The sequence below is a fragment of the Schistocerca nitens genome, chromosome 10 (assembly GCF_023898315.1).
Source record: "Schistocerca nitens isolate TAMUIC-IGC-003100 chromosome 10, iqSchNite1.1, whole genome shotgun sequence".
In the NCBI taxonomy this organism is placed as follows: Eukaryota; Metazoa; Arthropoda; class Insecta; order Orthoptera; family Acrididae; genus Schistocerca; species Schistocerca nitens.
In genome coordinates this window covers 231606324-231618942 of record NC_064623.1, presented here as the reverse complement: position 1 = coordinate 231618942, position 12619 = coordinate 231606324, and the positions used below count along the sequence as shown (strand labels likewise).

Genomic DNA, 12619 nt, shown 5'->3' with positions numbered 1-12619 from the left:
ACAAGTGTCTCTAGTTTCGTCAACTGAAATCCAGATTCTGCTGTCCTCAAGTTCATTGCGTATTTCTTCCAGAACAATTGTGTAAATTGTCGATATATAATTTTTACACAATGTTGATTGATTTGGTATATTCTGATTTATGCAATATTAGTGCAGGAAGCCTTTGAGGATAGGGTTTGTAAGTTTATGAAGAGGAATATTGCTGCAATGAATGAATGCTTCACATAGATCTGTTTTAAATAGTCTTTTTTGGTTACCTTTGGACAAATCCCTGCTACTGCAACTGGCTGTTGTCAGAAATTGTTGTTGTGGTCCTTTCTTCTGCATTCCTGTGATATGAAGACTTGGTCTTGACATGGTGGTCTGTTTGAAACATTTTTTGCATGAAATGTTTTTTTCGCAGACTCGACAATATATAAAAATTCTGTCATATTGCAATGTTCCAGGATGGTCAGCTATCCACGAAACGACATTTGTTTTTTCGGGCAGCATGGCACGCAACACTACATGTCGTAAACATGTTCAACTGTGTACAAGTAAATAGAAGGCTAAACTGAAATAATGGACGTGCGACTAAAAGCTTGCGTAATTTAATTTAATTGTTGCCAACACACATGGTATGACAGCAGTGGGGATTAACCAGGGTTGCGGGTGCAGGAGCATTGACTCAGTCTTCCTGTTCCTCTTTCTGTTCCTGTTCCTCTTCTGTAATGATTCCACTAGGCAGTGGCCTCTTGGTTAGCGATTGCACGCAGTTCTAGGTCATGGTCAATCTGTGAGACATCAAGACTAGATTGAGTTAGAGACTGCCCATCTAAATTTTTAAAATATTGTAAACATAGTGAAAATATGCGTCGTCACTTGTTTTTAGTGCAATAACAGGTGAAATGGAGCCAAATATGCAAATGCATAGGCATCATGCAAATGCATATAATCCGGTCTCTACTGATGAGCTTGTACCACAACACATGGACTATATTCAAATTAAGTATCCAGTTAAAGTAAATAAAGAACTGTGTTAATCCACGTGTGCATTTGTGTGGTAGAAAGAGAATACGAGCCACCCATAACAGCATCCTCTTGCTTGCTTCCTTGCAGTACAAGACTCTACACCCTGTACATTAAAAATTGTCTGAGGCTTAGATAACCACAAACTGAAAATACACACAAACAGGACTAAAATAATGGTAGTAGATAAATCAAACTGACAAATAAGGGCAAACATTAAGATAGAAAATAAAATGCTAATGCAAGTAAATTAGTTTTGCTACTCAGGAAGAACAATAACAGAAGTGTAATGGATACCAAAAGAAGAATTGCAATGACTAAACAAGCATTCAAAAATAAAAGTAGCTCATTAGCAAACAATCACCTTAATACAGAAACAATCAAAACACTTACACGGAGTATTTTAAGCTCTGGTTGTGATGGGTAGACTGGGGAAATGAGGAAAGAAAAAAATATAAGCAATGAGAACGTGGACATGGAGAAGAGGCACAAAGACATTTTATACTGAACAAACAATTTGATGGACAAACACTGAAAGAAATTTAAGATAGAAGGATATTAATATGATACACAGAAGAAAACGTAAATTAATTGGAATCTAATTTGACGTAACAGCTTTATGCAAAACATCTTGGAAGGAAGGAGGAAAATCAGGAGGTAGGCCCAGAATGTCCATATTATGAAGTTTTATCAGTGAAATGAATCACAGCAAATAAACACACAAATTAATATCATTATGTTTTAACATTTTTGCTATTTTGTGAGAAATTTTTTCCAACCATGTTTACAGAGTATATACAACTTACCAGACTTCGTGAGCATATAGCATAATAATAAAGAACTGTCAAAACTGAACTGTCAAAATATCTGACAAAAACTTACGTTTCGGAACCATAAGAACTGTTATATTTACCATGACATAACAGAAAGACTTTACTATAGATGCAGTATGGTCATCACTTCTAACTACATTTCACTTGACAATAGCAATAAGTTGAAGCAGGGCTTTCATGTAAAATATTAAAGAACATATCACCGTATTGCAACTGGTGTGAAGCATTCATTTCCATAATGTGTTATATCAATGTATACTATACAGCAGGCCCAACAGAACATAAAAAATTATTGGAGAATGTCCGATTTCATACACAGACTGTAGTGTAACGTGGCAACAGTATGTGTCCTTTGTAATAGGCAATTATACTTAGATTGTGCTTGCCATGACAAGTGAACAGGCAGTGGTGATCCTGTTGTATGACCACCTTGTGCAATTACTTCAGATTACTGGACTTTTGCTTGTGGGGACACACACAATATTTGGTTCTTCAGTTCCAGAGTGTAGTTAATGTGTGAGAAGAGTTTTGCAAGATTGTTGCTAAATGCAAGACAGGGAAAGCAGCAACACTGCATAGCTTTTATTAAAATTGGTGAAATTCCTGTCAACCAGATAATTTCAAATGAGCAGAATGAAAAAATAGGGGAAGTACGTGTTTGAGTGGTATTTCCAAAAAATAAATGTTTTGGATAATACAGGGTCTCCCAGAATGTGTACCCTGATTTAAAGTGGTAATGTGAGGACGCATGTTTGCGCGCGTGCCCCCACACACACACACACACACACACACACACACACACACACACACACACACACACACAATATCATTAAGGTTTCACTCATATGTAATGTCATTTAATGCATCATTGTGAGCACTGCTAGTGATGTGCCAAATATCCAAATAGTACTCTATCTCGGGCCACTTATTTTTGAGGATTTAAGGGGGCACTTTTAACAATTTGAATAGCCCATGTCTAACAGAGATGTAGCATAAACCTTGGCACATGTCTCATGGAGTAATGTCTGGTGATTGTGGTGGCTGTTGGACTGGACCATCCCTTCCACTAAACCAATATGGAAATTCTTCATCCAAAGACTCCCAGACCTGTGTTGCCCAATGAGGTGGTTCTGCATTCAGTTGTAAGATGACATGGGGCTCCATCTCCAGGAATTGAATTATAACATAATTATGACACGTATCCAAGTACATAGTACCAATAACAAGTATTTTGCAGAAAAAGAGCAGGCCGATGACTTTGTCAGATATTAGTAAACCCCATACATTTGTCTTCAGGCTATCCCTTGTGTGTTCCCTCCTAAGCCTTGACTTTTCATTAGCCCAATTATGTACATTATGTTTATTTAGAGTGCCACGTAAATGTTTCATCAATAAATACTATTTGCTTTAAGAAATTTTCATTGTTTTCGATACGGAACTAAATGTTGACAAATTCTATTTGTTGTTCACGATCACACGGTTTCAGTGAATCGCAAGTTTTGAATTATATATGCATACATTTGCAACTTTGTGTTTAACACTCTGTGTACAGTGGTTTTCGGTACCTGGAGGTGACATGCTGTTTCTCTCACTAATTTGGATTGAGATCATGTAAACACTATCTGGATGTTTTGGGCAAACTCTACAGATGTTGAAGATCACTTTTGCTATACTTCCCTTCAACTGGGAGGGAATTTACATCCATTCCTTAATCAACCTGACATCTGGTTGCAGTTCACTGTAAGTTGTTCTGCACCTTCGATGCATTGAGATTGGATAGTTTGCCTCGTCCGGCCAAAATACACAGTGTGCTTTTTCCTTCAGAGGATACCTTTTAATGCTGTAACAGTTGATTCACCAGGAAAATTTCAAATTTTTACATTAAATGACATTGTTTGTATAATATATTTACATGATCACTAATGATGATGGTTTGTCATTGTTTGTATAATATATTTACATGATCACTAATGATGATGGTTTGTCAATAAAAACAAAACATGTCAGATGTAACACATTCCTAATTTGTTGTCAATTTAAGAGACTAAAATGAAATAATAATTGATATAAAACAATGTTAATGAAATTGATTTAGTAGGGGTACAACAAGACCACTAAAAGTATCCTTCAATACTAAGAAACCTGATACTAGGTGCATATTTAAATATTTGACAGATGTTGGTGTAGGTTGTGTTCTTCTCCAACAAAGCTTAATGGCCACGAGTTGAAACATCAGTACGAATAAAATAGCATTTCATATAATAGAGGGAAACATTCCACGTGGGAAAAATATATCTAAAAACAAAGATGATGTGACTTACCGAACGAAAGCGCTGGCAGGTCGATAGACACACAAACACACACACAAAATTCAAGCTTTCGCAACAAACTGTTGCCTCATCAGGAAAGAGGGAAGGAGGAAGGAGAGGGAGAGGAAGGAGAGGGAAAGACGAAAGGATGTGGGTTTTAGGGGAGAGGGTAAGGAGTCATTCCAATCCCGGGAGCGGAAAGACTTACCTTAGGGGGAAAAAAGGACGGGTATACACGCGCAAGTGTATACCCGTCCTTTTTTCCCCCTAAGGTAAGTCTTTCCGCTCCCGGGATTGGAATGACTCCTTACCCTCTCCCTTAAAACCCACATCCTTTCGTCTTTCCCTCTCCTTCCCTCTTTCCTGATGAGGCAACAGTTTGTTGCGAAAGCTTGAATTTTGTGTGTGTGTTTGTGTTTGTTTGTGTTTGTTTGTTTGTGTGTCTATCGACCTGCCAGCGCTTTCGTTCGGTAAGTCACATCATCTTTGTTTTTAGATATAAAATAGCATTTAAATAGATGTGAAGATAATTAACCAGAAACAGTCTAAAGCAGGGCCTGATTTAATCAAAATAGTCAGACACTCACAAAATATACGGGTGTTCTGGGGCAATGGGTTAATAACATGAAATAGGAAATATTGTTTGCCATCTTATACAAGTTCCTGAAAACTCTTTTTGTGGTCAGTCCGAAAGCGATGGAGAACATGCTGGCCATAGTTTCCTATCTCGCAAGTCCATGTTATTCTTTTGCTGACTGAAAAAAATGTTTCTACTCTCTATTTACTCAACAGGATCAGGAACTATTTTTATAAATGATAGTTTTGAGTTCTAATTGATCGATATATTGGATAAACTTTCACACGCACAACATAGTAATACAATATTCCTGATGATAATGAAGTGTCTATCATAAACAGCACTATAAGCAGTTCAGAGGAGACCTCTATGGTAAGTTTCCAACAAATGGTCTTCCGTCCTGACTTCTAATAATCTAAGTTAATTGGTCACCACAAAAGTGGAAAATAATTTCACCACTTGCCACGCAGTTTTGGTATCATTACGGGTGGCACACAAACAGTTACTTCCACAAAATCTAAGTGATTCAGGACAGTGTACAGTCCTCACGAATTCAGTTTCTATTTGTACTGAGGCAGTGCGCAAGTGACACAAACCGATTCATAGCTGGATGTGCAGTGAAGTCTTTTTCAAAAATCTAAGTGATCCAGGATGGCTTACAGTTCTCGTGAGTTTGCTTTCTATTATTACTGAAAACATACATATAGCATCCGACACCGTTTGTGCCCTGTGCACAAAGGTTTTAAATACACTCATGGCCTGGGATGGGTGATGGCAACTTGAAGAATGCAAATACAAATCAGTGTGAGTGGGATTTTGAGGAAAGAGCACTCGAATCAGTGGTTTGTAAACCAACTGTTTTTTGGAGATACTTCCATGACACTTCGATAGTGTGGCCCCACGGAGAAGAAAAGTTAATAGTTTTTTCACCATCTTAACTCCATTCATGAGAATATTCGATTTACTATGGAACTAGAGAAAGATGGCTGCCTTCCATTCCTGGATGTTTTGGTTAAATGGAAGAGTGACAGCACGGTGGGACATTCTGTCTATCATAAGCCCACTCACAATGATTTGTATTTGCATTCTTCAAATTGCCATCACCCATCCTAGACCACGAGTATACTTAAAACCTTTGTGCATAGAGCACATACAGTGTCAGATGCAGAGAATTTGCCTAAGGAACTTGCACATTTGAGGACAGTGTTCAGAGACAATGGGTACTCGACCCGGAAAATTAACAGGGCCTTCTCAACTAGAGCCAGGAACTGGGAAGTGGATAAAGAGAACGCGCCAGCCAAGTCCCTAGCTTTTCTTCCCTTTGTTGAAAATATCTGCTTCAAGATAGCGAGGATTCTTAATAATTTTGATGTGAAAGTGGTTTTTCGTCCACCTTCTGAGATTTCGGATTTGCTGGGATCGATGAAGGATGATTTGTTACTGCAGAGGGCGGCAGTTTACAAAATACTGTGTCAATATGGTATGGCCTATATAGGACAGGCAACGTGTACAGTGGAGGAGCGTTGTACAGAACATCAATGTTGCACTCACCTACTGCAACCCAGTAAGTCTGCAGTTGCGGAACATTGTATTTCTAACGGACATTCAATGGAGTATGACAAAACTTCGATTTTGGCCACAGCAACAACTTTTTGGGACTCCATTATCAAAGAATCTGTTGAAATATGCATTGCGGGAAATGTAATGAACTGTGACACTGGTTACCAATTGAATAACGAATGGAATCCATCACCTCCGAAATTTACTAGAGTCTAAGATGCCAGAAGACTTCGATAGCTGTGGCCATCGACAATACCGACGGCAGCTGAGTATTGCAGTTCCACCAGCGAGGACGCTGTCACCGGATGGTGTGGCCCTTCTGTCTCCGCGACTGCAATGCATGTGCTGCAGTACTATCAGCGCACTATATAAGCTGGAACGGAACGTCTTCGTCAGTCCTCATTCAGCTCACCTGAAGATGGCGGGCAGTTGTCCAACCGAAATATCGTGCAATGAAGTTTACGGCAATCGGCTGCAAGCCCGAAATCTTTTTGAACGATGTCATTTTACATTTTGATTCTTAGAGCACAATTTTTGTCTAGGAATGTATTGTATAATTTAGTTATGAGGGTTATTACTCATTTCCCCTTTTTTTAAAATCAAGTTTATCCCTTTTTATTAGCAGAGGTTATAGTCAAAACAAATAGTAGCACTTACACCCTTCACAATTTTGAAATTTTGTTTTTTATTTTAGGAAACCCTTCTTCTTTTACTAGATTTGTGTCCTTTGCAGCTCTCTCCGCTTCTGCAAAACTTCACAAAAATATCTTCATAGAAATTTCTTTGTGGTTTCATGTTCTCGCAAATCTGGTGTAAACTGCAATGTAATGTCTGCAAAGACAAACTTAAACAAAGATGATGTGACTTACCAAACGAAAGCGCTGGCACGTCGATAGACGCACAAAATTCTAGCTTTCGCAACCAACGGTTGCTTCGTCAGGAAAGAGGGAAGGAGAGGGAAAGACGAAAGGATGTGGGTTTTAAGGGAGAGGGTAAGGAGTCATTCCAAGGGGGAAAAAAAGGACAGGTATACACTCTCTCTCTCGCGCCCCCCCCCCCCCCCCCCCCCCCACACACGTGTGTGTGTGTGTGTGTGTGTGTGTGTGTGTGTGTGTGTGTGTGTGTGTGTGTGTGTGTGTGTGTCCCCCTTTTTCCCCCTAAGGTAAGTCTTTCCACTCCTGGGATTGGAATGACTCCTTACCCTCTCCCTCAAAACCCACATCCTATTGTCTTTCCTGATGAGGCAACAGTTTGTTGCAAAAGCTGGAATTTCGTGTGTTTGTTTGTGTATCTATCGACCTGCCAGCACTTTCGTTTGGTAAGTCACATCATCTGTGTTTTTAGATATATTTTTCCCATGTGGAATGTTTCCCTCTATATATATATATACCTCGTTAACAAACCTTGGTTCACCTGGCCCGGGTGATAGTACCTCGTGAGGGTCCCTTGCCAGGGAAACGGTGAAGACCTCAACGGCAGTGAAGGCGGTGATGAAGATCATTAGAACGGCAGAACTGGCAGAAGAGGCAGGCTTTTGTATAAAAGCACCAGACTGTAGCGTCTGTTCCCACAGTGGGCGGCTGCAAAAGGCGTCTGTCCCACATGTTAGTGGCGGCCTCAAGCTAAATGCTTGAATTTTTATCATCGAAAGGTTCAACTACCTTTCCCCAAACCAAACTTTAACCTAAGACATGATGGTAAATTTCAAAATGAAAACTAGTCCAGGAAGTAACCAATCTTCCGTCGCTGTTCATGGCGGTGCAACTAGGCCTTTGAATTCTGGAGAGTCTAGAACATCATGTAAGGAAGAGTCGGAGCTTCCTAGTACTTCTTCAAAGATAAGACCCAAGAAAAAACATCTACTGGGGACTCTGAATATCAACACACTTATGAAAGTTGGAAAACTAAAACACCTAACGGACACTTTCAATCAACGCAACATACTTATATTAGCTCTTCAAGAAACAAGGTATCTGGATGAAAATGCATTTGAATCAGGTGGATACAGGATCTACAAAGGAAAACCAGCCATTAAAAATTCCAATGATACGACTTTATTAGGGACCGCATTTATGGTCAAACAGCAACTTCCGGAATCAATAACTAATTTTAGCTCCCCATCAGAACGAATTTCATTTCTGACGTTCAAGTCGGGCAATAAACGCTACACTATTATAAATGTACATGCACCTATTAACCAACATAACAGAACAAATGTTGACAAAGTGGAAGATTTTTGGGAAATGCTTGAACACGAAACATCCATATTACCAAAAGAACATATAAAAATTTTAGTGGGAGACTTTAATGCACAAGTTGGCAAAGAAATAAAATTTAAATCAGTAGTTGGAGATTATCCAGCACATGCAAGAACCAACAGAAATGGGGAAAGACTCATAGATTTTTGTAGACAGTTTAATCTAAAATTGATGTCGACATGTTTCAGGAAACTTGCAAGAAAGAAAAAAACGTGGGTATCACCCAATCCAAATCAAGGTGAATATCAGTTGGACCATGTGGCAATGACTCGCAACTACAAGGAAATCTTGGATGTCAGAGTGAGGAAGGGCCTAAACATAGACTCGGATCATTATCTGACAGAAATAAAGACCATGTTCCAACCAAACTAACCTAAACCAAAACCAAGATGATTTCCAAGAGTAAACACTAAATTTCTCCTGCAAAAGCAGGACAAATTCTGTCATATACTAAACACAAGGAAAAATGGATAACTGGGAAGAAATTAAAGAAACAATGATAGTCAGTTAAAGAAATGGGACAGCCACGAAGAATACCAAAACACAGATGGTGGAACGAGCTGTGTGATGAAGCAATTGACAATTGACTAAAGGCATGGAAAAAATGGAACAGTAATAAGAAACACGAATACTGGGAAGAGTTTAAAGCAGAAAGGAAAAAGACAGCAAAAATCATCAGATCAGTGAAAAGAAAATATGACAAAGACAGATTAGAAGAAATGGATTCTGATTTCAAAAGGAACAACACTAGAGACTTCTATAAGACTTTCAGAGAAGTTTTAACAGGATTCCAGTCACCAAGTTTACATTTTAAAGATAAAAATGGAAAAATGGTTTTAAGCAATAAAGAGAACTGCCAAATCTTAGCTGAATACTTTGAAAATCTATTAAATTGTGAGGAGCCTAATGACAGGTTACAATTTCAAAAACCACAACATGAAAATCCACCGTCAGAACCACCTACATTAGAAGAAATAGAAAAGATTATCAAAGCATTGAAGAATAACAAAGCACCAGGTGAGGATGGGATAGTGGCAGAAATGTGGAAACTAGGGGGCTTATCCGCACGTCAGAAAATTCACAAAGTAATTAAAGACATTTTGACAAAAGGAATCATACCCAGTGACTGGAAACAAGCTTTGATCCACCCTCTCCATAAAAAAAAGGAGATAAAACAGACACCAACAACTACAGGGGCATATCCTTGTTACCAGTGACATACAAAATACTTTCTAAAGCACTTTTAAATAGAATAGAGGAACAAGCAGGACCTAATATAGGAGATTATCAAGCAGGATTTAGAAAAGGTAGATCATGTGCAGAACAGATTCTTAATTTAAAAACAATTTTGAGAATGAGAGCTATACAAAATGAAAATACAGTAGTTACTTTCGTGGACTTCAAGAAGGCCTACGACTCAGTTGACAGACAAACACTATTCCAGATACTTTATGAATCAGGGATAGATGAAAACACCAGAAGACTTGTTGAACAAACGCTCACAGATACAACATCAAGAATTAAGTTTCAAGGCAAAATTTCTGAACCGTTCAAAATCAAAACAGGAGTTCGACAAGGTGACCGACTGTCCCCAATTCTCTTTAACTTGGTTTTAGATAAAGTAGTAAAAACATGGGAAAACACATTAAAAAACAGAGGCACAAAGGGTATAAGCATGGGCCAAGGAAAGAACAAATTTGAAGTAAAATGTTTAGCCTTTGCGGATGATATGGCATTGATAACTGAAAACCGAACAGGCGCAACAGTTATGCTTGATATGTTACACGAAATTGCTGAAAAGACTGGGCTAAAAATATCCTACGAAAAAACCGAGTATATAGAACACAAACATAATACAGAAAAGTTTATGAAAACAAAGTATGGAAAAATTAAAAGAGTTGATAGATTCAAATACCTGGGGGGAGTGGATCCAAGCCAATGGACTGGATAACACAACAAATAAAGAAAGAATAAAAAAGTTGGAATTTGCATATAAATTAACACAAAACTACTACAATAAGAAATCAATATCCATCCTAGCAAAGATTAAACGTTATAATTCGGTTATTAGGACACAAGCAACATATGGATCAGAGTGCCTAACATTGAATAAGAAAGGCGAATTAAGAGAACTAGAAAAAAGAGAGAGAAAAATATTAAGAAAAATTCTAGGTCCTGAGAAAAACAAGGAAAATAGGTGGATTAAAAGGAGAAATGAAGACCTATACAAAAATACAGAAAAGATCACAGATACAATGAGGAAGAGACAGCTAAAGTTTTATGGACATTTAAAAAGAATGGAAGAAACACGGATTACAAAGAAAATGTTTAATTACGTTAGTAAACTGAAAAACACTGTAGGATGGATAGAAGCAGTAAAGAAAGACGCCAACAAAATAGGTGTTCCAGAAGAAATAATACGTGACAGGAATAACTTTAGGCTACTTATAGAAAACGCAAACTATGAAGAAGATGCGCCAAAACCTCGACCCAAGAGAGTGTGGACAGATGAGCAGTTGGAGAGAAAATGAAGTACTGGGAAGAATGGAAGAAAAAGAAACACCGTAAGTCTTATGTTTTATGCAGTCCATAGCTGGCCAAATTCAGTTCCATTTATTCTCTGAGAGGGACACACACACATATGGTTCTCAAGGTGGCACATGAACAACTACAAAACTATATTCATTTGAAACAGCAAACATAAATATTGATTAGGAAATTGGTAGCACAAAACTCCACTCACTCTGTTATGTTCCTTGGTTATCTGTAGATCCTTCTGCCTCCCTTCATGCATGGACAGTGGTCTGGGATTGCATGCCAGCTATTCAGTTCTGCCAAGGCTGATTTTCAATTGCATGTGGCCCACCATCATGCTGCCTATCAGAGAGATTGCAAATAAAAGTTTGACAAATGCCAGTTCTATATTTGTGGAACTTGTGAAACCCCCAGAGAACAGCCAATCTTTCTCATTTATAATGTTTACACTAAGAATTTGTGCTCTCAATTTCAGAAACACCTTTCTGAAGCTAATACCATACATGTTTTCCATTAACTTTTTTTAAGTTTCTGAATTTGCCAACTCCGGATCCCAGCGAAGTTGTCTTCTTGGCGTTTCTTCTCCCACACCGCTTCATTCTTTCACTTTTTTTTTCTTTCTCCTCTCCTCCTTGGAAATTGTCCATTTGGGCCTTCTGTTTTGTGTTTTATTTTGAAATCATTTTATACTGTTAACACTGCTTCTGAACTCTGTTCTATGGTAGAACATCTGTGCCATAATTCAGACTTCTGCTGCATCCCTCTTCGCCCCATCTACCCACTTAGATGTGGCCTTTAACCCCACAATGTAGCTGATTAGCTATCCTTAGTAGGTGTCTGGAGAACTTCAGCCTCTTCTTCCTCACTGTGTCTGTGATCTTTTCAGTGTACTTGTAGAGTTCTTCATTTTTCCTCTTCTTCCAAGTCCCAACATTAATCTTCTGTGGTCCAAGACTTTTCCACAGAATCTTCCTTTATTTTCGAGTTCTTGAATCTCCAGTTTTATTTAAAATAAGACACTCCGAAGTGTGTAATCTTTCAGTTTCCACTGCAGAGCTATAGTGTCCGGTTTTGTCCTTGTATGATAACTCCCATTTGTTGTACTTGTTCTGTGTTAGCTTGTAGGCTAGATCTAGTTTTCTGGCTGTTCCTTTGTTTGCCATTAACATTATTATTTACAAGGTATTGTTACTACTGGGTATTATTTTATAAGTGAAGAAAATTTTTGAAAGAGCCAGAAAGTGATGATGTAAACTCATTTTATTTTATTTTTATCTTTTTACAGATAATTTCTACAGCTGACCTTGCCAAGAGTATGAAGGAAGCACTGCTCGAGTACCACAAAGCTCACGAGGAGCGATATAAACTCTATGTCCATGTTTCAGAGAGAGTGAAACGGCTACTGAGTAACTTAGCCGTGCATGTGGATTACTACATAATGTTGGCAGATCCGAGACGAGCTGATGCTGCAGATAAAGTGAGTTTAAAAAATTGACATCAACTGCATGTAAAATACATGCTATCTTCACATAGTGTCTG

The 12619-nt window shown here is 38.3% G+C and overlaps 1 protein-coding gene across 2 annotated transcripts in view; it reads left to right on the top strand.

Annotated features, from left to right (window-relative positions):
- Positions 1-12619, top strand: part of LOC126210181 (uncharacterized) — a 178254-nt gene that overhangs the window by 52492 nt on the left and 113143 nt on the right. For both annotated transcript variants that reach the window (XM_049939345.1, XM_049939346.1), the window contains exon 2: positions 12366-12557. In XM_049939345.1, coding sequence (XP_049795302.1) covers positions 12366-12557 — 192 coding nt within the window. The remainder of the gene's footprint in view (positions 1-12365; positions 12558-12619) is intronic.